This window comes from Hevea brasiliensis, chromosome 18, assembly GCF_030052815.1.
Source record: "Hevea brasiliensis isolate MT/VB/25A 57/8 chromosome 18, ASM3005281v1, whole genome shotgun sequence".
NCBI classification, from domain to species: domain Eukaryota; kingdom Viridiplantae; phylum Streptophyta; class Magnoliopsida; order Malpighiales; family Euphorbiaceae; genus Hevea; species Hevea brasiliensis.
The window spans coordinates 10381906-10403989 of record NC_079510.1 but is presented as its reverse complement, the minus strand read 5'-3'; the positions used below and the strand labels follow the sequence as shown (position 1 = coordinate 10403989).

Genomic DNA, 22084 nt, shown 5'->3' with positions numbered 1-22084 from the left:
TCGGGGCTTTAGGTGGCAGTGTCCTAGTCTTGGTCCGCCCATAGGTTGGGTCGTGACAATAACATTTTAAAAAATATTGGCTATGATAATGACACATAATTTTTTTTGTCAAGAAGTATACGATTTGACTAAATATATAAAAATTTGTATACTTATAAAACTTTATAATTGCAAATATTTAAATTTAAATTTAAAATTAATTATAATTTATTTACAAGAAGTAAAAATCCTGCTCGCCTCGTGCTACTATTTTTTTTTATTTATTTAGGACACAAGAAATATAAAAAAAAATAATTAGATTCAATTGAATATAAATCATGATTTGCGGAAAAACCAATCTACTAGAATTAAAATAAATTGATAATATATTAAAATACATAATTTTTGGTGAAGAAATGGTACAGGTTGTCTATACCAAAAAGTTAATCGGTTTCCTTAAATTTTTAAGTAATTGTCATGATCCGATTTCATAGGTCGGACCGATACTAAGACTTGAGTCAGTATAAAGCCCCCGAGACCCGTATTAAATTTTACTATTTTAAACCTATAATCAGGACCAAAAGTAGGGCCCAATATGCAAATAAAATAAAATAAAATATTATAAATTTATTTGGGCCAATCCAACCCGATAATCATTAGAAAACTAAAATTAAGGGAGCTCAACTTAACCCTGATACCCATCATATACAAACTATTTAATATCATAATTTTTTTTCATTAATTAATACAAAATATTCATAAACCAACGCCACAACGGAGTTCTAGTAATTAAACAAATAAATAGATATAATCAAAACTATTATACTAAGAAATACAACTTGCGAAGGAAAATGCAGGTTAGATTTGAAAAATAAACTCGCTCCTCCTACAACTTGAGAAAAATATTTGAACGACTAAGAGAGTTTAGATATTGATTATAAATGTAATTTTTATAACTATCTAAAACTAGTGCAATCCTACCATGAAATGTACATCTATCACACATAATAATAATTCATCAAATATTCGCATAGATAATTTAGAGCTACTTATGCACCTAATGTGTCATATCAATTCATAAATATGGGAGTTGATCCCCTATACAACTCTCTCAATCCAAATCCTGCTAGCAAGCTCAACTCAAATCGGACTTTCACTTAATAATTCAAGTGCGGGGGCCAGCGAGATCAACTCAAAGCTGTACTTATCCCGACTTATCTGTAAATAAGGACCGGGTCCTAACGAGTCAAACTCTAGCAGTGACTACTCATCCTACACATATCCATATTCACACCATACTCCAATACACACACATAGAGCTCCAAATTATCATCATGGCAACAATCATAAGCAAATAACAGTAATTAAATGTACAGCAATCAAAATATCATTAATATATTAACTATATATGTGCATAATTAAATATTTATAAAATACATGAACATGTCAGATATATATAATTAATATTGAAATTATAAAAATAATTAATATTCAACTTACAGATTGATCGAACCGATTGCAGCTGATTTAGCAGGAAGGAGAAGAAAGGTTGGCCGGCACCGATTACCTAGATAGACACATTGACATTTATTAAATTTACTGACAGAAAAAAATTATTTAATTTAATCAAAGAAACAAGAATAATTTTTTAAGGTCTTACTGAAATTTTGACTGAGTCTTTCCAATAACTGAACCTAACTCCCGTACAAGAAAAATGCAACAACAGCAATAAACATGGCCTCAGGTCCATAACAATAATTATGATGCCCATCTGAGGCCTTCAAGAATCATAATATAGATCCAATCTTTTAAACTTCAACTCGAGTCTCTAACTCTTATACAGTCTCAAGATTTATTTTCAGAGCTTTAAAAATTACAAAAATATTTTTAGAGGTCTTTTACATTATCCTTATATTAATTAAAGTCATTTTACTAAATTTCTCTAAACTAAAAATATTTTATAAATTTATCAACTAATTTAATTAAAATAAAAAGTATACAATTTAAGTTTGAGACTACCTCTATAAATTTTCATACCTGGACGTCTGAAAATGCTGAGTCTGTGCAAAACGTTTTCAAATTCTTTTGTTTTTTTTCAACCTGAACATTGGTCATGTCCAGGTACAGGTACCTTATTTGACTTTTTGTAATTATTATTATTTTATAATTATTATTATATTTTCATAATATTACCCATAACAAAATGAAAACTTAAATTAAATCAAACCATGGTTGTAGTTAGTCTTTTAAAATTGATAATATTTCAAGTATGATTAAAGGTATAATATTAATATTTTTATAAAAATAAAATATTAAACTTTAAAAATAATCATTCAATTAAAAAAATTGAAGCTTTTAAATAAAATCTATTATATATATATGTATTTAATAAAATAATGTTAGAATACTATTGAAAGTTATATTTTTTTTAAATAATAAAAAAAATTTTTAGGTTGTTACAATTAAGGTAAATTATTTTTGAGTAGAGAAAATATAAATATAATGTTCAAAAAATTAGAAATTAAAAAACAATGTAAATTTAAATTTAGTACCTATATAGTAAAATTTTTATTTTTATTTAAAAATATTTTTAGACATATTATATGTTTCAAAAGATATGAATCAACTAATTAATTTCATAAAAATAAAAAGACTAAATAATAATTTTTTTAAAATATAAAAATTAATTAATTAATTTCTTTAAAATAAAGAGACTAAATAATAATTTAAATTATATAAATAAAAAATTTAACAGACGAACTAAATAATTTTATATAAATAAAATATAAAAATTAAATAATATATTTTTTAAATACAATAATTAAATTTTTAATTTTATTAAAATATAGAAATTAAATAATAATTTTTCTTTAATTCAATTTTATTTTAATAATCTGAATTCAAATATCATTTTATAGATAAGGGAAAAGAAGAAAAAGGCAAAGGTTTCTAAAACCAAATCAAATCAATTTAATTATATAATTAGTTTAATTTCTGATTGGTTATTTTGATTAAAATACTACTTTAATTTGATTTTTCTTTTATAAATGTCCACCTTATGCTTTTTTTTTTTATTTGAAAAGTAAAACTTCCCAGTTGTCATAAAAAAGAAAGATCCTTCTCCTTCGTTTTCAGTGAAAGAACGCAAACAGATTATAGCACTTGTGTAAAGCAAAGAACGACGTCTCTGAACTATTTTCTTTCCTCATTTCCTCTCCTATAATTCTATAAACCCATTCTCTGCGAACAACCCACGAGCAATCATCTCTCAATTCTTGATTTTCCGCTCAGATTTAGCATTTCTACTTGGGAATGCGATGCGATTATTGAAGAGGATCGCGGGATTTCTTGGGTTTGTTAAAGACGAGGGTGCCCACGAAGTGAAAGACCAACAAGCAGAAGAAGATGATGATCATCGTAACAACCACCACGAACACCAACCCCGTTTTTCTTCCAATTATCAAGAAACTGGGCCCCGTAAAGGCTTCAGCGTTCCCGTTAAGGTCGCCGTCGACCGCCACCAGCTCGGCCCAGTTCTTGTCCCTTCTATCTCTGGCGATGGAGGCGTTCAGGTCTTCCTCTTCCATTCTTTATCTCGGAACATTTTTAGATTGTTTTGTTGAGGGGTTCTATTGTGAATTATTTGGGTGCCTTTCAATTGTTGTGAGTGGCTATGCAATGCAGTGTAAGGGACAATAAGAGCATATATAATTCGTAGTGTTTACTGGGAGACTTAATTTTATTAATTGATTATTGTTCTCTGTTTGAATCCTTACTAAGGACAATTTATGAATCTCTATTGCTTCTATTCAAAAAGAGTATGGCAATAACTCAGCAGCAAGTTGCTTTTTTTCCCTTATTGAATAATTGTTTAGACTTTTGAAATTAATAACGGAAACAAATGAAAGAATTTCTTGTTGATGATCTAATGATGGTAATAGCATTAATAAGAAGTAAAAATTAATAGTACTAGAGTGCTTAAGCAAATGCAAAAGAGAGAAATAGTTTCCAATAGGGAGAGATATTCTTGCTCTTCCAGGAGCGTCATAACATAAAAGGGATTGCAAAGGATGGTGATTTTCTTCCTCCCAATTTTCTGTTATGGGATGGATTACTTTCAACTTGTAGTCAGTTTTGTGCTTTCAGCAGTTTCCTATTTTGATGGTTCCCTCTTGCTTCCTTAGGCGAATTAGATATCTTACATATTTTATGGTGATTATTGACTGATGAATAATGAACTTTCAAATATAAAGGGCCTGCAATAAGAGAAAGGGGAAAGCGATAGAGTGCTTCAGGTGGAACCTGGTGGCGACACATCGATACTTAAGTTAGTTATAGCTTTAATGGAGGTATAGAAGAATGTGGAGGAATGAGATAAATAAAGAATAAAGGAATTTAGGAGTATAAGGGCAAAAGAAGATACATTTCTTGAGGAATGTTTCCTTATATAGTGAGTCAAAGTGCATCACAGTCAATAGATTCTCATGATAAGTACCTGTGGGCGATGGTAGGGTTATCTGCTATTAGCAAGATGGGCGTGGTCTGGCAGAATCCCTTTTATTGAATGAGTAGGAAGGAATGTCAGTTGGTGGACGTCTCTGTCAAGCATTAAATACGGGCTCTCTTATATTCTAGGTCGAGCAATGTTGGGTCAACTTGGTGAAGTTTGTCATCCTCCACTCGACTTGGCCTACTCAATTGGTGTCTACTAGGCTAGTCACCTTGGTTGAAAGTCATTTGACTTAGGTTTCTTTCCATCATATATATATTAGTCATGGCTATTTTGTTCTGTTGACTTCTTTGACTATTTAGAAGGAGTGGTTTGAACTTCTCAACCTCCATGTGTCGCTTTCTCATTAACTGCCCAATTTTATCATTCATCTCTGACTAATGGCACACATTGTGCAAACCTTTCTTCATTTGGGTCTAACCATATTTAGTGTTATCAAAGGCGTGGTGAGAGGCACACTGGGCGGGAGAGGCTCGCCTGAAACCTAGGGAGGCAAGCAACCTTCTTGCTCCTCTCTCCCACCTCATCCTTAATGTTGGATTTTTTTTTCTCCTCTGGTTGTGGCATACTCTGCTGGCATGCGTCTAGGATAAGAGTTGCAGAGATGAGAATGTTAAGGTGGATGAGTGGCCATACTAGACTAGATAAAGTCTGTAATGAGAGTATTAGAGAAAAGGTAGGAGTGGTGCCAATTGAAGATAAGTTGAGAGAAGGGAGATTGAGATGGTTTGGTCATGTGAAGCGTAGACGTACGGAGGCTCCAGTTAGACAAGTAGAGCACATTAGGTTAGAGGATAAAAAGAAAAAAAAGAGGTAGACCTAAATTGACTTGGAGAAGAGTAGTACAATATGACCTAGAAGCATTACACATTTCTGAGGATTTAACGCAAAATCATTTAGAGTGGAGGAAGACCGACCCTAAATCTTTGGGGTAAAGGCTTAGTTGAGTTGAGTTTTTAATTCCCCACTCCCACACCCACCCACTTGGATTCATGCCTTCATGCTTTTTTTTTCCTGGATTTATGGCATAGTAGCATACTCTGTTACTGAAATGAAGCTGTCGTAATATATATATATATATATATATATATATATATATATATATATATATATATATATATATATATATTCTTTGGAATAACGTGACTCTATGTATTTCTGAAAATTTGTTGATGCTGTTGTTTTTTTTTTTTTTGGCAAGTTTATGGCTGTGATTATTGAATTGATTGCTTGGTATTGACTCTTGAGCCTTGAATTGATTGGTCAAGATTGAATTGCTTTGCTAATCCCGATTTGGATAATCAATTTCCAAATTTCTCACATGCCAATTTAATAATTTTTTTAGATCATTAGATATATGCAAGAACTAATTAGAAATGTACCCATAAATTTTCACATAATAGCTTCTGTAATTTGAAATATATGCAAGAATTCACATTTATTGGATTTTTTAAATTACTTTTGTTCCTCGCCTTACTCAGGTGTGTGCCTTGTGCCTAGGCATTAGGACCATTGGTGTCAAATTGCACCTTGCACCTTTAATAACTATGACCATATTACCCATTAGCTTCAAAGCAGGTCATACGTTATTCCCCAGATTAACAGTTTGTTTTGTTATGTGCTGTTGTGTTCGTATGCCATACTAGTTCACTATGAGTATGACTGTCCATATGGGCTTGGATTTGTGTAAAGTATCAGCTAGAACAAACAAGAATGAGACTGGATGAGAAGAGAGAGTAAGGTGAGAAGAGAATAGAGATTTACAGAAAAGAGAGAATATTATTGATTGAATTCTTAAATGAATCTGTACAGGTATCAGTCCACATTATATATTCTTAACAGTAAGTGCTCCCTAACAGTCTTAGACAGTGAAAACCACCTATAACAGATCTGAGCTGCTTCTAGAAATTCCCTCCAAAAAGTAGTTACACTAATTTCCCTCCAAAACTTCTCAACTACCCGAAACAATAACAACTCAACTTTTATTTCTTCTTAACATTCTTCCTTCTTTTCCTATAGTATGTGACAATACCCTCCCCAAGAGAATCTTCGTCCCCAAGAAGATGAAAATTCTAGAAAATGAGCCAAAAGAAAAGATTGATCTTCCCAAGTTGCTTCTTCAGCTGGAAGATGAAGCCACTTAATAAGGCCTTAGAGAATCTTTTGATTGTCACTGGTCACCACTCTAGTCCTCAACACTTTCTCAGGGGCTATGAGTATTGTATCATCCTGAAAAATTGGCAGGTCCTGCACTACTACTTTATCATTGCCCACTTTCCTTTTTAGTAAGGAAACATGAACAACAGGATGGATGGAGGCACTGTCAGGTAGTTTCAGCTTGTAAGCTACTGCTCCAATCTTTGCCACAACCTGATATGGCCCAAAAAATCTTGCTGACAGCTTAAAATTCTTCCTTTATAGCCAAGGAAGTTTGCTTGAAAGGCTGCAACTTGAGACACACCCAATCCCCAACTTCAAATTCGCTCTCAAATCTCCTCTTATCAGCATATTGTTTCATTTTGTTTTGGGCCAGCACTAAATTCTCTCTAATGAGCTGATACAACTACTACTTTTCTTGCAAAAACTCTGCAACAAAACCCACTGACACTTCATTTGTTGGAAACATGGCTAAAGAAGCAGGCTGGTAGCCATATAGAGCTTGGAAAGGGGACATTTTCAACCCACTAAGGTGGCTAGTATTATATCAACACTCAGCTAAAGAAAGCTACTTGCACCAAGAAGATGGTTTCTGAAAACACAAACACCTTAGATACCTCTCCAAACTTTGATTTAACCTCTTACTTTGACCATCTGTTTGAGGGTGGTAAGCAGTAGAATAAGAGAGAGTACACCCCAGCACTTTGAACAGCTCCTTCCAAAAAGTGCTTGTAAAAATCTTGTCCCTATCAGATATAATTGTAGAAGGAAGGCCATGCTGCTTGAAGATGGTATCCAAGAAAAAATGAGCAACAGTTATTGCAGAAAACGGTTGCTGCAATGCCAAAAAATGAGTATACTTGGTGAATCTATAGATTACTACCAAAATCGTATCCTTGCCTTTTGACTTGGGAAGCTGCTCCACAAAATCCATGGTAATATGCTGCCATGCTTGTGATGGCACAGGGAATGGTTGTAACAATCCTGGAGAAGCACAATGCTCTACTTTACACCTTGCACACACATCACAGCCTCTAACCCAATCCATCACACTCTTCATCATTCCAGGCCAATGAAAGTGCCTATGTAGCCTGACATAGGACCCATTAATTCCTCAGTGCTCTCCTAAATAGGAATTATGATACAAGGTTAACAAATGATTCTTGAGGGTGCCTTTGCCAATATACAATTTGCCTTTGTAAAATAGCAAACCATCTTTATATGAATGCCCCGGGTGAGCTGTCTCATCAACAGACACATGGGCAAGAATATTAGTAACTTAAGCATCTCTTCATAACTACTTGCTACTTACCCAAGTAGGTTGTAAAGAAGTTTGGAGTGTTCAAAGCTGCCTTTTCTCACAAAAAGATTGTCTAGACAAGGCATCTGCTGCCTTGTTTTCCACACCCCTTCTATACGGTATAGTATATTGCAACCCCAACAATTTAGAGACTCCTCTGACTTGCAAATTAGTATGAAGTTTCTGCTCCAACAGAAATTTGATACTTTCATGATCTGTCTTGATAAAGAAGGATCCTTGTTCCAAGTAATGTCTCCACTTGGAAATTGCAAAAGTAATTGCTAAAAGCTCCCTTTCATAAACTGAGAGAGTTCTGATTCTAGGATCAAAAACCTTTGAAATGTAGGCTATAGGATGACCACCTTGTTGCAAGATTGCCCCCATTCCTGTATTGCTGGCATCTGTCTCCATCACAAAAGGCTTACTGAAGTTTGGTAATGCTAACACTAGTGCTTGAGACATAGATATCCTAAGCTGTGTAAAAGCTTGTTGAGTTGCATTATTCCACTGAAATCCATCCTTCTTCAGTAACTCAGTGAGTGGTTTAATAATCACACCATAATTTTTAACAAATTTTTTATAATACCCAGTCAATCGCAAGAAGCTTCTCTACTCTTTAACTGATTTGGGAACATGCCAATCAATCATAGCTTGTATCTTACTGGGATCAGTAGAAACCCCTTTGGCAGATATGATATGGCCCAAATAATCAATCTCAAATTTCCCAAAAGAGTATTTACTCAACTTGGCATAAAGCTGCTGCTGTTGCAATACTTGAAAAGCTTGCTCTAAATGCTGCAAGTGCTCCTTTTGTGATGAACTATACATTAGTATATCATCAAAAAAAGCCAGTACAAACTTCCTCAAGTATTGCTGTAATATATGATTCATAAGAGCCTGAAATGTGGCTGGGGCATTTGTTAAGCCAAAAAGCATCACAGTGAATTCATAATGCTCTTGATGAGTTCTGAATGCAGTCTTATGTACATCCTTGGGGTTCATCCTTATTTGATGATACCTTGCTTTCAAATCTACCTTGCTTTTAAATCTATCTTAGAAAAGATAGTTGCACCATGTAATTCATCCCAAAGATCATCAATAATGGGAATGGGAAATTTATCTTTCACAGTCAAGTCATTGAGCCTCCTATAGTCTATGCAAAACCTCCAAGAGCCATCTTTTTTCTTAACAAGTAACACTGGAGAAGCATATGGACTTTTACTAGGCTGAATTACTTTATTCTCCAACATTTCAGTCACCAACTTCTCAATTTCAGCCTTCTGAAAATAAGGATATATATAAGGCATGATATTGACAGGTTCAGCAGCAGGGATCAATGGAATTGCATGATTATGTGACCTGAAAGGAGGTAAAGACTTGGGATCTTCAAGTACCCCTTTATACTTCTATGATAACAACTGCAAATCTGGAGAAGCGGCTGTTGAAGACAGAAAAGAATGCCCTTTAATGCTTGTTTTGTGCTCCAGTTGAATGCAAAATAGTGGAGTTTGAAAATCCTCTCCACTCTTGTGCATTAACTGGTTATAGCTAAGACAGTGCAACACCTTAGACTTGATGTCCACATCCCCAATACCCTTCAATGAAATAGGATTTCCCCCCTATTAGAAATTGATTGTAGAATGCTGAAAATCTAAAAGAATGGGATTGAAAGTCTTTAACCAATCCTCTCCTAACATAATATCAAAAGTATCCAATTCCAATAACCTAAAGTCAAAATTGAAGCAATATTGCTGAATTTTCTAGCTAAAGCTGAACAAACATTAGTACTAAACACTTTCCTTCCATCAGCTACTGTTACTGTGACACCCCTTACCCGTCTACAGTATAGCCGAGTAAGATTTGTCACACAGTGTACCAGAACATCCTATTTTATCTCAATCATTTTATTCTTCCTTAATTTATTTTTATCATAGTTATGAAGTACAATTTGTAAAATATAATTCATTTAAGTCATTTATTGAAATTATAATTTATTTGAGGTTCCGCAAATTTTATAAAAAATCCGGCAGAATGCTTGCTAAAAATGGATAAAACAGTTCTTTGGAACCTGTGAAAAACACTTTCAAAAGTTTCTATCAATCCCAAACTCCATTTCATCAATAAAAATCTCAATATTTCTCATATATACTCCCATTCTCATTCATTCATTGCATATGAAATTCATATAAAAGTCATAAATAAATATTCACTTGTTCATTCATAAATACAATTTTCATAATTTTCAATCAATACTAAAATACATTACATAAGTCTTAATTACACATGAGAAAATAAAAGTTAATTACAAAATATCAAAATAAAACCTAGTGTCCTATCGATGCACTGATGACGGTGAGGTGACACGGACACTATGTAGAGCTGCAGAAGATCTCACCCAGTCTGTGGTCTACTGGGCTCTCGATCGGTCTCTCCAGAACCTACGCGTGGCAAAAAGCAATGCGCTAAGCAATAATGCTTAGTGGTGCCAATAATAAAATAAAAAGAAATAACAGAAAATAACTATGCAGTGCATGTTCTGATGTTTTATGCGGACCATTTTTCGATCATTATTGGTAATCTTATTTATTATGTACTTGTTATATTCATAATTTCATTAAATTTATCCACTTTCATTTTTAGTTGCCCAAGTAACCTATACTGGACGACTGGACTGGATAAACGGGTAAACTGGCACTGGGTATCAAGTATCTCGGGCCGTCACACCATCGGTCACATATGTATCTCCTGGTGTGTAACAGAACAGTTAATAAGCTGTAATAACATTAGGCACAAGGCCAAGTATCAACATAATGTCAGAATGGCTAAAAGCCATGAAATCACAGAATGGCATAATGTCATATGCAGTACTGCTAACTGAACCCTATTGGTATGCCAACCTATCCAAAACAATCTTGCTAGGTGTACTAGGGCATGTTACACTTTTAAATTGTACAAAGGTCCCTTAGGCAAATCCCACATCGGCAAAGCACGGAGATGGTCTTGGGTTCAAAAAGTAATGATATATAAAATGGGGGAATTAATCACTAGAGGCGCCTTTTGGTGGAATGGCCTGGAGAGTTGGAAGAACTCCAGGGTTAAGCGTGCTCGCTTGAGAGAAATCCTAGGATGGGTGACCTCCTGGGAAGTTCTCCATTCCACCTATGGGACAAAATCGTGAGGCTTATGGCCAAAGCGGACAATTACTCTAGTGGTTGGAGCCCGATCGTTACAATTGGTATCAGAGCCGCTCGCGTGTGCTCTTAGGCGATGGTGGGGCAAACCTCAGCGAGGACGCTGAGTCCCGAAAGGTGAGGAGAAAGGTCCCTTAGGCAAATCCCACATCGGCAAAGCACGGAGATAGTCTTGGGTTCAAAAAGTAAAAAGTAATGATATATAAAAACTCCAGGGTTAAGCGTGTTCGCTTGAGAGAAATCCTAGGATGGGTGACCTCCTGGGAAGTTCTTCATTCCACCTATGGGACAAAACCGTGAGGCTTATGGCCAAAGCGGACAATTCCTCTAGTGGTTGGAGCCCGATCGTTATAGTTACTGCAATTGCAGGTCCCTCCACTCTAGGCAACTTCAGTTCCCTTCCCACTTTTGCATCCAAGAAACTATGAGTACTACCACTGTCCACTAATATCAACAATTCCCTATTTTTGTGTTTCCCAGTTACTCTTATAGTGTCAATCTCACTGCTGCCCTTTATAGCATGCACTGATAAAGTAACTTCTTTAGAAACAACAGGTACTTCTCCTTCTGCAACATTATGCCAAACTTCCTCTCCCTCATCAATTTCCTGATTCTGTATTTGAAATACTGAGGCATCATTCTCTTGTAATTGCAAGGCCAGAAGAGTTTTCTGCTTACATTGATGGCTAGGGAAGAATTTCTCTCCACATTTGAAACAGGGTCTGGGTGGTCTAATAGTATTGTAGGTAACAGGCATATTGGAAGAGGCTTTATTAGCAGGATAATTGGTAGAAGACTGACCCACAGAAATAGAAGGTTTTTGAACAAAATTAATTGGTTTGGCAATGGAAGATTGCTCCCAGTTTGAGGTTTTGGGTGTTAGGAAATAAGGTGATTGGGAAGGAGTGTTTTTAGGGACAAAAGTAGAAGCATAAGAAGATCTGAAATTATTCTGGTGAGGTTTGGTAACAGAATTAACTTTCTTGCTGCAATTCAAGAGTTGTTCTTGGTATTTTGCAATTTCAAAAGCAGGGAAAAGAGTAGTGGTTTCATCATCCTGACCCTTATATCATCTCTTAATCCACCAACAAAGGCTGACAGTAAATAAGCTTCCCCGAAATTAGGCATTACCCTTTCTAACCTAATTCTTAGATCCTTAAATTTATCTTGATATTCTTCCAAAGTTCCTTCTTGCCTAATCTTCATGATTTCTTCTACTACATCTTCTAACCTTTCCTCTCCAAACCTCCTACAAAGATCTTTTTCAAAATCGTCCCAAGTGTGAGAACCTTCCCCCAATATCCAATTGTGATACCAAGCATCAGCCCTATCCATTAAAAACAAACTAGCAATGCTAACCCTTTGCTCTTTGGGAACCCCATACACCTCAAATTATTTAACACATTTCCTTAACCAAGCCCTACGTTCTTTCCCTTCAAAAGTAGTCAATTCAATTTTTGGCAATATTTGGGACATACCTTGAGCATTAATTGCATATTCATTGCTGTTGCTACCTCCTCCTTGCTGTTGATTGACTCTTTCCCCCGGATTAGGAAGAATTCCTTTGCCCCCAAGAGTTGCTGCAGAAGTTTTAACCTCATCATTCCCTCCTGGACCAACCTTAGGCGTGGAATAACCAAAAATGGATAGCAATTCCTCCCTGATCATATTGTGAGTCTCAATTGCTTGCTGTAAAGCATTCTGCTTCATCTCTCTCTCATTTCATCTTTATCTTTCTTCGACTCATTCTGTACAGCCCTAATTACTTCTTTCAATTCAGAGAATCTAGAATCTTGAGCAATTACCCAAGATCTAGTCATTTTCAATGCCAAAGCTTCATTTTCAATGCTACAGATCCAAAATTGAAGCTATTCCCATGCGTAACTCAACTTTGATACCAATTTGTAAAGTATTAGCTAGAACAAACAAGAATGAGACTAGATGACAGGAGAAAAGAGTAAGATGAGAATATAATAGAGATTTAGAGAAAAGAGAGAATATCATTGATTGAATTCTTGAATGAATCTGTACAGTTATCAGTCCACATTATATATTCTCAACAGTAATTGCTCCCTAACAGTCTTAGACAACTAAAACCACCTCCAACAGATCTGAGTTGTTTCTAGAAATTCCCTCTGAAAAGCAGTTACACTAATTTCCCTCTAAAACTTCTCAACTACCCGAAACAATAACAACTAAACTACTATTACTTTTTAACATTTTTCCTTTACCTATAGTAAGTGACAATCTGTTTGACTGGCCTTTGGCATTTGAGGCTATAGTATTTTTTTTCCAAGTGCAGTGGACTAGTTTTATAATGGCCAAATACATCGTTACACACCTGAAATATTGCATTGCTTAATAGAGACTTGAACTAAATTTTTTACCTATCATACACCTAAACTTGAAAAAAAGTTAACACTTAAACCTATTTTTAAACAACCAGCGCTGCGTGTTATCTCACGCTGGAGAGGCGATTAAAGACAAGTTGGTCTGGTTGACTTATCCTTGGCAATATATGGATTGCCATAGCGTCACATCTCGGAGGCGTCTCCACTATCCATAACCTCACTGGCACTACCACCACATCCAGCGCTGCAATCCCACTTGTATTATTGCTTCCGCTGCATACGACGAACACTCTAGCATTGCCTGCAGCAATCTTTTGTGTTCTTATAAGCTTCTTCGACTACATTATTTCCTCCCTGTAATCCCCCTTAGGATCATATTTTTTCATTGTACCCTTGGCTTCATCTACCACATACATCTCCTTCTCATCCATGGCTGCACAGGACCTTTCCACCTAGCAAGCATACCCTCTGGCATGTCCTCCCAAGTGTCCTTCTCTGTGTCATGAACTGAGCCTTCTTTCGCTGCATCCCCTTTTGCATTCACAATACATAGCTTCCCTCTCCACCCTACTGCATCAATGGCGTCTCTGCTAAATCTTACATTTTTCAGTCCTTTTACCTTCTCCCATTTCCAAGAGCTACCCTTGTTCCTGGTCCATACATTTACTCTCCAATTTGTATTCATGCATGTCCCAGTTGGTCTTCTATCCTTTAGGGGCTCTACCCTTGTAGAAAACAAGGGTCTTTTTCATGCCAACCAGTGATTTTCCTCTTTGGATGTGGATCTCTTTATCTTTCCTAGTGGATTACAGGGCAATTCCCAGGGTTTAGACTTTGTTCAAATCCACATTTCCAATAGCTCAAGAACCTTCTTGTAGAGATAGTGAGAAATAAGCTCTTCATCAGTTGGGTGGAAGCGGAATCCAGGGGGCAAATCCATTTGATCATCTTCCTTAACAAGTCCAGAAATGTTTTCCATTGCTTGAGAAGCTAAAACCCTATTGTTTTCTCTTGTTGGCTAATGTAAAACCTTTATATTTTCACAATTTGGATTTTGGAGAAAGAAGCAAAGCAATAGAAACCAAATCCAGGCTCAGCTCTTACGACGAAGACATGTGCAAATTTGTGTTTCAGTGTTGCATTTTTATTGAGTTAAGGTGTGAGATAAGCAAAAAAAAAAAAAAAAAATTTAGGTGTCTATTAGGCAAAAATGCAATAGTTCAGGTGTTTGGGGATGTATTTGGCCTCTTTATAATAATGGTTTTTGCTCTGGTTGTTGCTTGTGTACAATGAAGCATAAACTTTGAATCATCTGATTACAACACCTAATGGCATTTTACTTCATTGTGGTAGTGGTGACTGTTCTTAAGTGATTAGTCTTTCTTGGTAGTGGATTGTTTTATATTTTACTGTTTTCTGGTCTGGTTGTTGCTTGTATACGATGATGCACAAGTTTTGGGTCATCTAATTAGTTTAGTTTTTAGTAATGACAGTGTTTATGTGATTACTTTTTGTTGATGTTATTTATAAATTATCCCCGAGGAAAATGGAAATGCACTTTTCCAAATAGTTTCACCAGAAACAGGTAGTCGATTTATATGTTTTGATGCTATATCTTTTATTAAGACCACAAAATCATTAAAATTAACTTTTAGGCTTGCAACATGAAGAAAGTTTTGTGCGTCATGCAGTTAAATGTTAAGAGTAATAAGATCTAGCGATTCCAAGAAAGAATTTTGAGCAACCAATCAATTGGTTTTAAATATTGAAAAAAGCAACATGTAAGAAAATAATAAATTATATTGAGATTCAATTGTTGGACTTATAAAGGATGTGGATTAATAGAAAAAATTTGAAATTGAAGCAGTTACCTAAAATGTGACGCCAATATCTTTACTGAATGAGATCCATCCTTTTTGAGAAAATGCTGCAAGTGCATGCCATGCACGCACACACAGTGAGAAGATTTTGTTCATTGATGTGCTGGCTTCCTTATTCACTAAACTTTTTTGCATGAACAGCGGTCCAAAGCTCCATTCCCACTTATAAAATTTGAGGAAGAGAAGACTTCTTGCTATGAGCTCATATGTTGTGTGAGATGAGAATGAAACATCAATAACTCCATTATCAATTGCATTGGACTGTTGCTACTTAGTCATTGCTTATAATGTTTAGTTTTCACCTTTTCGGGGTATGATGACCCTTGTCCAAAGGGGTAATAGGTATGATGATTATCAGTTTATTTGAGAAGCATCAATACTTCATAGGGAATGTGACTGTGTATTTTGTTATTATAAGTTAAGATATGAGAGGAAACATTAATTTATCTAATAGTATGGAATGAAAGGGCAGTCTCCAATGTCCAGTGGCAAGTTAGAAAGCAGCAGGTAGCTCCATCATTGAGGAGAATCAAAACAGTATGGAATGAAAGTAAAAATGGTTAACTGAAAGTTCGTAAGTAATTGCATTAATTATATTTATAGCAAGAAGGACTTTGGTTTAGAGAAAAAATGAATGTGGTGTGCACTAGAAAATACACAATTGGCATTCAGGCACATTTAGGAAGGTTAGAGAGATGTACTCTCTTTTTGAAAGATATTTTAGCCCACTAAGCCAAAACTCCCTATGTCTCTCCAAATCCAGTTGCTAATTTTAAGTTCAATACTTGTGCTTCTTAATCCAAACCATTTAGTTTTAGATGACATATTGTTGGGTAGCTCCTACGTATGATTGAATGATAGACTTGTAATTTCTGCATGTTACATCTAGTTATTAGAAATACAACAAATTAAGTGTAAATAATATTAAATTTATTTATGCTGCATGATGGTTTTTTTTTTCCTTTTTCATTAAAAGTGCAATTGGATAATAATTATGATTAATAGTAATAATCATAATTAAAAAATAATTTAACGCGTCTACATGTATCAATAAACATTGTTTCTTGAGAATTGCAAAGAGCCTGTAGCTTGGGCTTAGAAGACTCCATTAACATGGTAATTTGATATGAACATGTTTGCAAAACTATATTGTAATTTCTTTTCCTTGAAATTTGATTGAAGGGGTACATTAGATTTAATTTTGATAAAATGATTCTTTTCAACCATCTTTTGCATGTAGCTCTCTCTCTCTCATTTGGAAATTTGAGGTTTTTTAAAACTCAAGATTTTTGTTTGGTTCATAGTTGTCAAATTGAGATTCTAATCTAGAATCGAAATCTTAATTTTGTGAATTGAGAATCGAATCGAATCGAATGTTAAGATTCGATAAAAATTCTTAATTAAAAATGATATATGTTATAAAAAATAATTAAAAAATAATATCACAATGAGATAATTGAATAGATATGGAATTATCATTTAGCTAATGAGAATGTTACTTCATAATTGAACAAGATATTCTTATTATATTATGTGGTTTTATGTTATAAATTATGAGCTCTTGAATTGTAGATAATGATTATCATTATGCATGTGTTGAAATTCTCATTTAAATTTGAACAAATAAATAAATAATAAAAAAGGATAGTGGGTTAAGTTAAAAGGTCAAAATATATTAATATAAAATGTCATAATTTGACAACTATAATTAGAGAAGTCTATTAACCAAAAAAAAAAAAAAAAAAAACGAAAGGAGGGAGAGGGAAAAGAATGGTTAGTGGAAAAATAGCGAAGGAAAGGTTTTATGTGCTCTTTTCAGGATAGAAAATAAAGTGAAATATTAATTTGGTTTGTCTGTAGATAGAAAGGAGTTCTAACATTCTTGAAGATCATCACTTGCTTTTGTAATTATTATGGCATGAAATCATTTTCCTAATTTATTTTTGATATTTAGTCTCTAGGCATTGCAAATTGCTTGGCTGAACTCCATTCTCTTATGTTCTTACTCTCATCTTTTGGTATAATTTTCATGTTTGATCTATATATATATATACATTGTTCTCTTTTTATATTCTTTTACGTTATTAAGGAAGATGACTTTTCCTAATCTGAGTTGTTTAACCTAAAATTCAAAGTAAAAAAGGGTAAGTGCAAAGACAGTTGAGGAAAAAGAGTTGTGTAGATATTTTGATTTGTTCTTTGAGGAAACAAAATTTTACGAGAAAGCTTTGATTGTTGATTGTTGGTTTGGAATCAGGAAATTTCTTATGTTTTCATATTTAAATTGTGAATAGGTGGTGGTCGTAGATGTTTTCATTCCAGGAGACTTGCAGTTTCTTTTCCCGGAAAATTGATTAAGAAAAGAGAGCAAATGAAAAGAAAAAAGTGTTATTTTTAAAAAGTATTAGGACTGAAAAGAAAATAAAAGGTATATTTAGCATTGACTAATGAAATTCAAGATTGACTAATGACAATTTAAGTGTGAGATTCCATTTTAGGACTAATTGTGAGTAGTTTTAAATGTATTAGGATTTGATTGTAAAATAAAAAAATATCCCATGTATTAGGACTTTAGAAGTTTTCCCCTAGTGTACTTATCTTCTTTCTTATCTCTGGTAAAGTTATTAGTTTATCAAAAAAAATCTCCAGCTACAAGTTGTGCGCTGCCATACGCAACTCTCGCTCGATCAACTATATTTGCTTCTAAAATTTTCATGTTTCTGTAATATCCAGTTTGCACAGAGACTTGCTATTATTGTCTATTTATATTGTGGATTCAAATCGTAGTTGCATCGCTCTGTGCAAATCAAAGTGTCTACTCTCCACCTCCTTTGTGGGATGAAAGATGCTTCTGCTTTATCCAAATTTCATTATATGGTGCATGGCTCGTCATTGTAGAATCTAGGCATTATTATTAATCAAGTTATGCTGGTGCATCACTGGGCAAATACCCTGCTTACTGTATTATGCTTCTGACCTTTAATTTGTTTTTATCTGCCATTTGTGGCTACTTACTCTCCCCATGAGCATATCCATACATGATGCCTTGCTTTTTGGAGAATTGTTGTGTCACTAGATTTGTAGAAAATTTTGTTCAGATAAACAAGTTTTGGACAACAGGAAGTCAATTTTATCCATGTGCTTTTGGGATGCAATATTTGTGTGCGTGCAAAACACTTCTTAACTATATTGCCTTCATTTGAACAATTGCATTCTAATTGGTGATGGAGTTACTGCTACTCCTGAAAGGCAGCGAGCAACCAAGGTTGCCCATATTGGGCAAAGTTGGTCACTCGATTTGCCCTGCTTTACTATATCTTACACTTGACAGTATTGGGCGTTTGTTTCCGATTCCCGCATATTATGTATGCAACCATATTGATCATGTCATATTTGCCATCTACTATTGAATCTCTTCTTCAAGAATATTAATATTTTGTATGATCTTTGTTTTAGGGTCTGAGATGGCATGCAAAGCGCCTCAAGATAGATGAAGATGGTGACGTGGCAGATGAATTCCTTGAAGAGGTTTTACCAGAGACATCATCCTGTGTTGATGACCACCATAAACCATTGCCGAGGTTTGAAGTGAAGTATAGTGCCCAACCTGCAAAAATCAAGAACCAGGTGATTTCCCATGATGGAAAATTCCAAGTGTGTGTAGAATATCAAGGTAGATTACAATGGGTGTGATGTATTTTGACATCAAAGTTGAGGTTTGTGGGTTGGGTTTCACTCTTAAGTCTATAGCACAAGTATTATATTGTTGGCTCGTGCAAGCTAATTCTTTTAGATCAGATTTGTGGTTTTCCAATGTGGCATGAAATGAACTGTTGTAACAATGCACCCAAATTGTATTAGTATCTGCATTGCATAGGCTTTTTACGCTATTGGTTTTACTAGAAGATTTTGATTTAAGACTGCTTGTTCTGATTATCAGATACAATTGGAGGGATGGAAATTGTTTTCAAAACCTGATTTGATTCACTCTGCATTTAATCAATTTTCTCTAATCTTCTCCAACTTTGATATTGTGCAAGGCGAGGATGGAGAGAGTCTTATCGCCTTGAATTTTCAGAACTTGTGCGATAATAATATATTTTTATTTTTATTAAAAAATAAATTATTTTTATTAAAAAATAAATTATTTTTATGTATTTAAATACTTGAATACAATAATTTTAATAAGAAATATATGCATATTACTAAAATTATGTTTACTGCCTTTTAATTTATTTTTTAAGCAATAAATTTATATTATATAATAATAAATTAAAAAAAAAATGAAAATTCTAACTAAAAAACTCACTTCGTCCTGCTTTCTGACCCACCTCGTTGTCATCCTCCATTTCTTGCTTTGCTATATTGTTTATTTGTATAGTGTATTGAAATGATTATAAGCATCAAGTGAGTTTGTTCAATTTCTCAAGGAAATGAAAACTGAAAATGGCATTAGGGTTTGATATTTGAGTGTTTTTGAGAACTGAAAATTTTTCAAGTGAATAAAAGAAATTTTCGAATAAAACTATAAACAGTAGTACATAGAGAGGTGAGCTTTTGGGTTCCCCTTGACAAGGATTTCAGATTCTTCGCTTCACGGATTGGTCAGTGAAGTGTGAAGCAGCTCTTCAGATGTGTAAAAAATTACAGGTCATTTTATTTTTTTTTTATAAAAAATAATTTAATCTCTAATATTTCATTCTGCCAATAAAATAAACTCTGTATCTAAATTTACCATTAATTCTTTTAATCTCTTTTTAGTTTAAGTTTTATTTTGTTAACAGAATGGTATTTTCATCTACTAATTTTTTTTTAATTTTTATATCATAGATTTTAATTTTTTAAGTAATTAACTTTATTTATAAATTATAATTAAATTCATCATTTTATATTTATTAATATTATTTAGATTTTTACATTTTATATTTAGATGATTACATATATTAAAAAGAATTAATTAAATATTTAAATATTATTTTATATTTAGATAATAATAAATTATAATGGATTATAATAATTAAAAATGTATAATTATTTAAATACAAAATAAATAATTATTTAATTATACAATTTAGATAGAAACCATATTTTTAGCAAAATAAAACTTGAAGGGTGTGATGGTTTCAAACAAAAAAGAGAACAAGAGAATTATTGGTAAATTTAGGCTTCATTTATTTTGGGTAAAATAACTTATATATGAAAAATATTTTTTATGTAAAATATTTTTTATAAAATTATTTTTTATTATTTAGTTGCAATATTAAATTAATAGCATGTATTTAAGTTATGCATGTATAAATGTTTTTACATTTTAATAAGATTATTAAAGTCAAAATTTGAAAAATGATTTTTTTTTTCAAAATAGAAAATCGTTTTCTTTTATTAAAAAATTACTTAATTTTCGAAAATATTTCTTATTAATTAATTTTCTGAATATCTGGATGTTAGAAAATATAAAAAAATATTTTTCAAAATATTTTCCACAAAATAATCGGAATCTAATAGTGTATTATAGGTAGAATAATTATTTGACGAAATCAAATCAAAATTCAGGATGTTAGGATTGAGCATGTTTGTCATGTAGGCAACAACAACGTTGATAGACTTGTTGACTTTGCTTCAACTCTCCCTATTGAAGTTCATTGTTTAGATACTTCACCAAGTTCCCTAAGTTGCATACTCCATACTAATGTTGAGTTTTTGCTCTTCCCTTTTCCAATCAAGAAAAAAAAAATTAGTTTGTAATTTGCTTTTAGTTTCAAATACTGTATTTATTTATTTTTTTAAAAAAAAATAAATTTACTAATATATGTAAAATGATTTTAAAATAGATTTTAAAAAACTACATTTATGGTTCAAAGATAAAGTGTTTAAATTAATGTTTCCTAAAAAAACTTTCAATTTAAGTTCTATTAAACTCTATTTAAGTAAGTGTTAATTTTAAATAATACTATAATTTTATAATTTTTGACTACCTCAATCTAATTTTATCTGTAATTTTTAAAAAATATTTTGAATAAAATTATTTATCACTTAAAAAAAATTTAAAATGTATTTTTTTTTTAATTTTACTCTTATTTCTATTAAACACAATAATTATTTTTATAATTTTTTATGACTCATTTTATCACTTCTATCTCTTAATTAAGTGAAATAAAAAGTAATTAAATTAAATTAAATTATGAAAAATTTTATTATAATTTAAGTGATTTAATTATTTTTTTAATTATAATGTAAAAGATAGATAAAACTGGATAGCATTAAGTGTTTGAAATTGAGGTTAAAAAGCACCTTTTTTAAATAATTTTAGTTTATAAATTATAAAATAATTAAAATAATAATTTAATTATTTAAAAATTTTTATAATTAAATATATAAAAAATAATTTTCAATTGAATATAATATAATTAATATATTTTAAAATATATTTTTTAAATAATAATAATTATAGAAATGATAATAATAATAAAAAATAAAAGCATTTTTAAATAAAAGAGTGAAAAGAAAAAAAAAAACAATAAACCTGGGAAGACAAGGTGGAGAACGCCACTGGCCGGCCGGCCCAAAAAGAAGTTGGGAGTGGGACCCACAACAAGCTATTATGAGGTGGGACCCAAGGCCTAGTGGAGAGGGAAGACAAGGAGTGGAGCCGACAATTGCATAGAAACGCCATAGCAACAGCGATTACATTGAAGAGAAGTGAGAAGTCAACAGCG

The 22084-nt window shown here is 32.9% G+C and overlaps 1 protein-coding gene across 1 annotated transcript; it reads left to right on the top strand.

Moving 5' to 3' along the window:
* Positions 1-3049: 3049 nt before the first annotated feature.
* LOC110646068 (uncharacterized) lies at positions 3050-19355 on the top strand. The gene is made up of 2 exons (XM_021799384.2): positions 3050-3551; positions 18825-19355. Exons 1-2 carry the CDS (start codon positions 3297-3299, stop codon positions 19059-19061), a joined length of 492 nt encoding a protein of 163 aa, XP_021655076.2. The 5' UTR covers positions 3050-3296; the 3' UTR covers positions 19062-19355.
* Positions 19356-22084: the final 2729 nt, after the last annotated feature.

Excerpts from the sequence above, each read along its gene's own strand:
- LOC110646068 (XM_021799384.2), top strand. The coding sequence starts at position 3,297 with ATGCGATTATTGAAGAGGATCGCGGGATTTCTTGGGTTTGTTAAAGAC. Across the intron at positions 3,552-18,824 it reads CTGGCGATGGAGGCGTTCAG|GGTCTGAGATGGCATGCAAA; the intron begins GTCTTCCTCTTC and ends TCTTTGTTTTAG.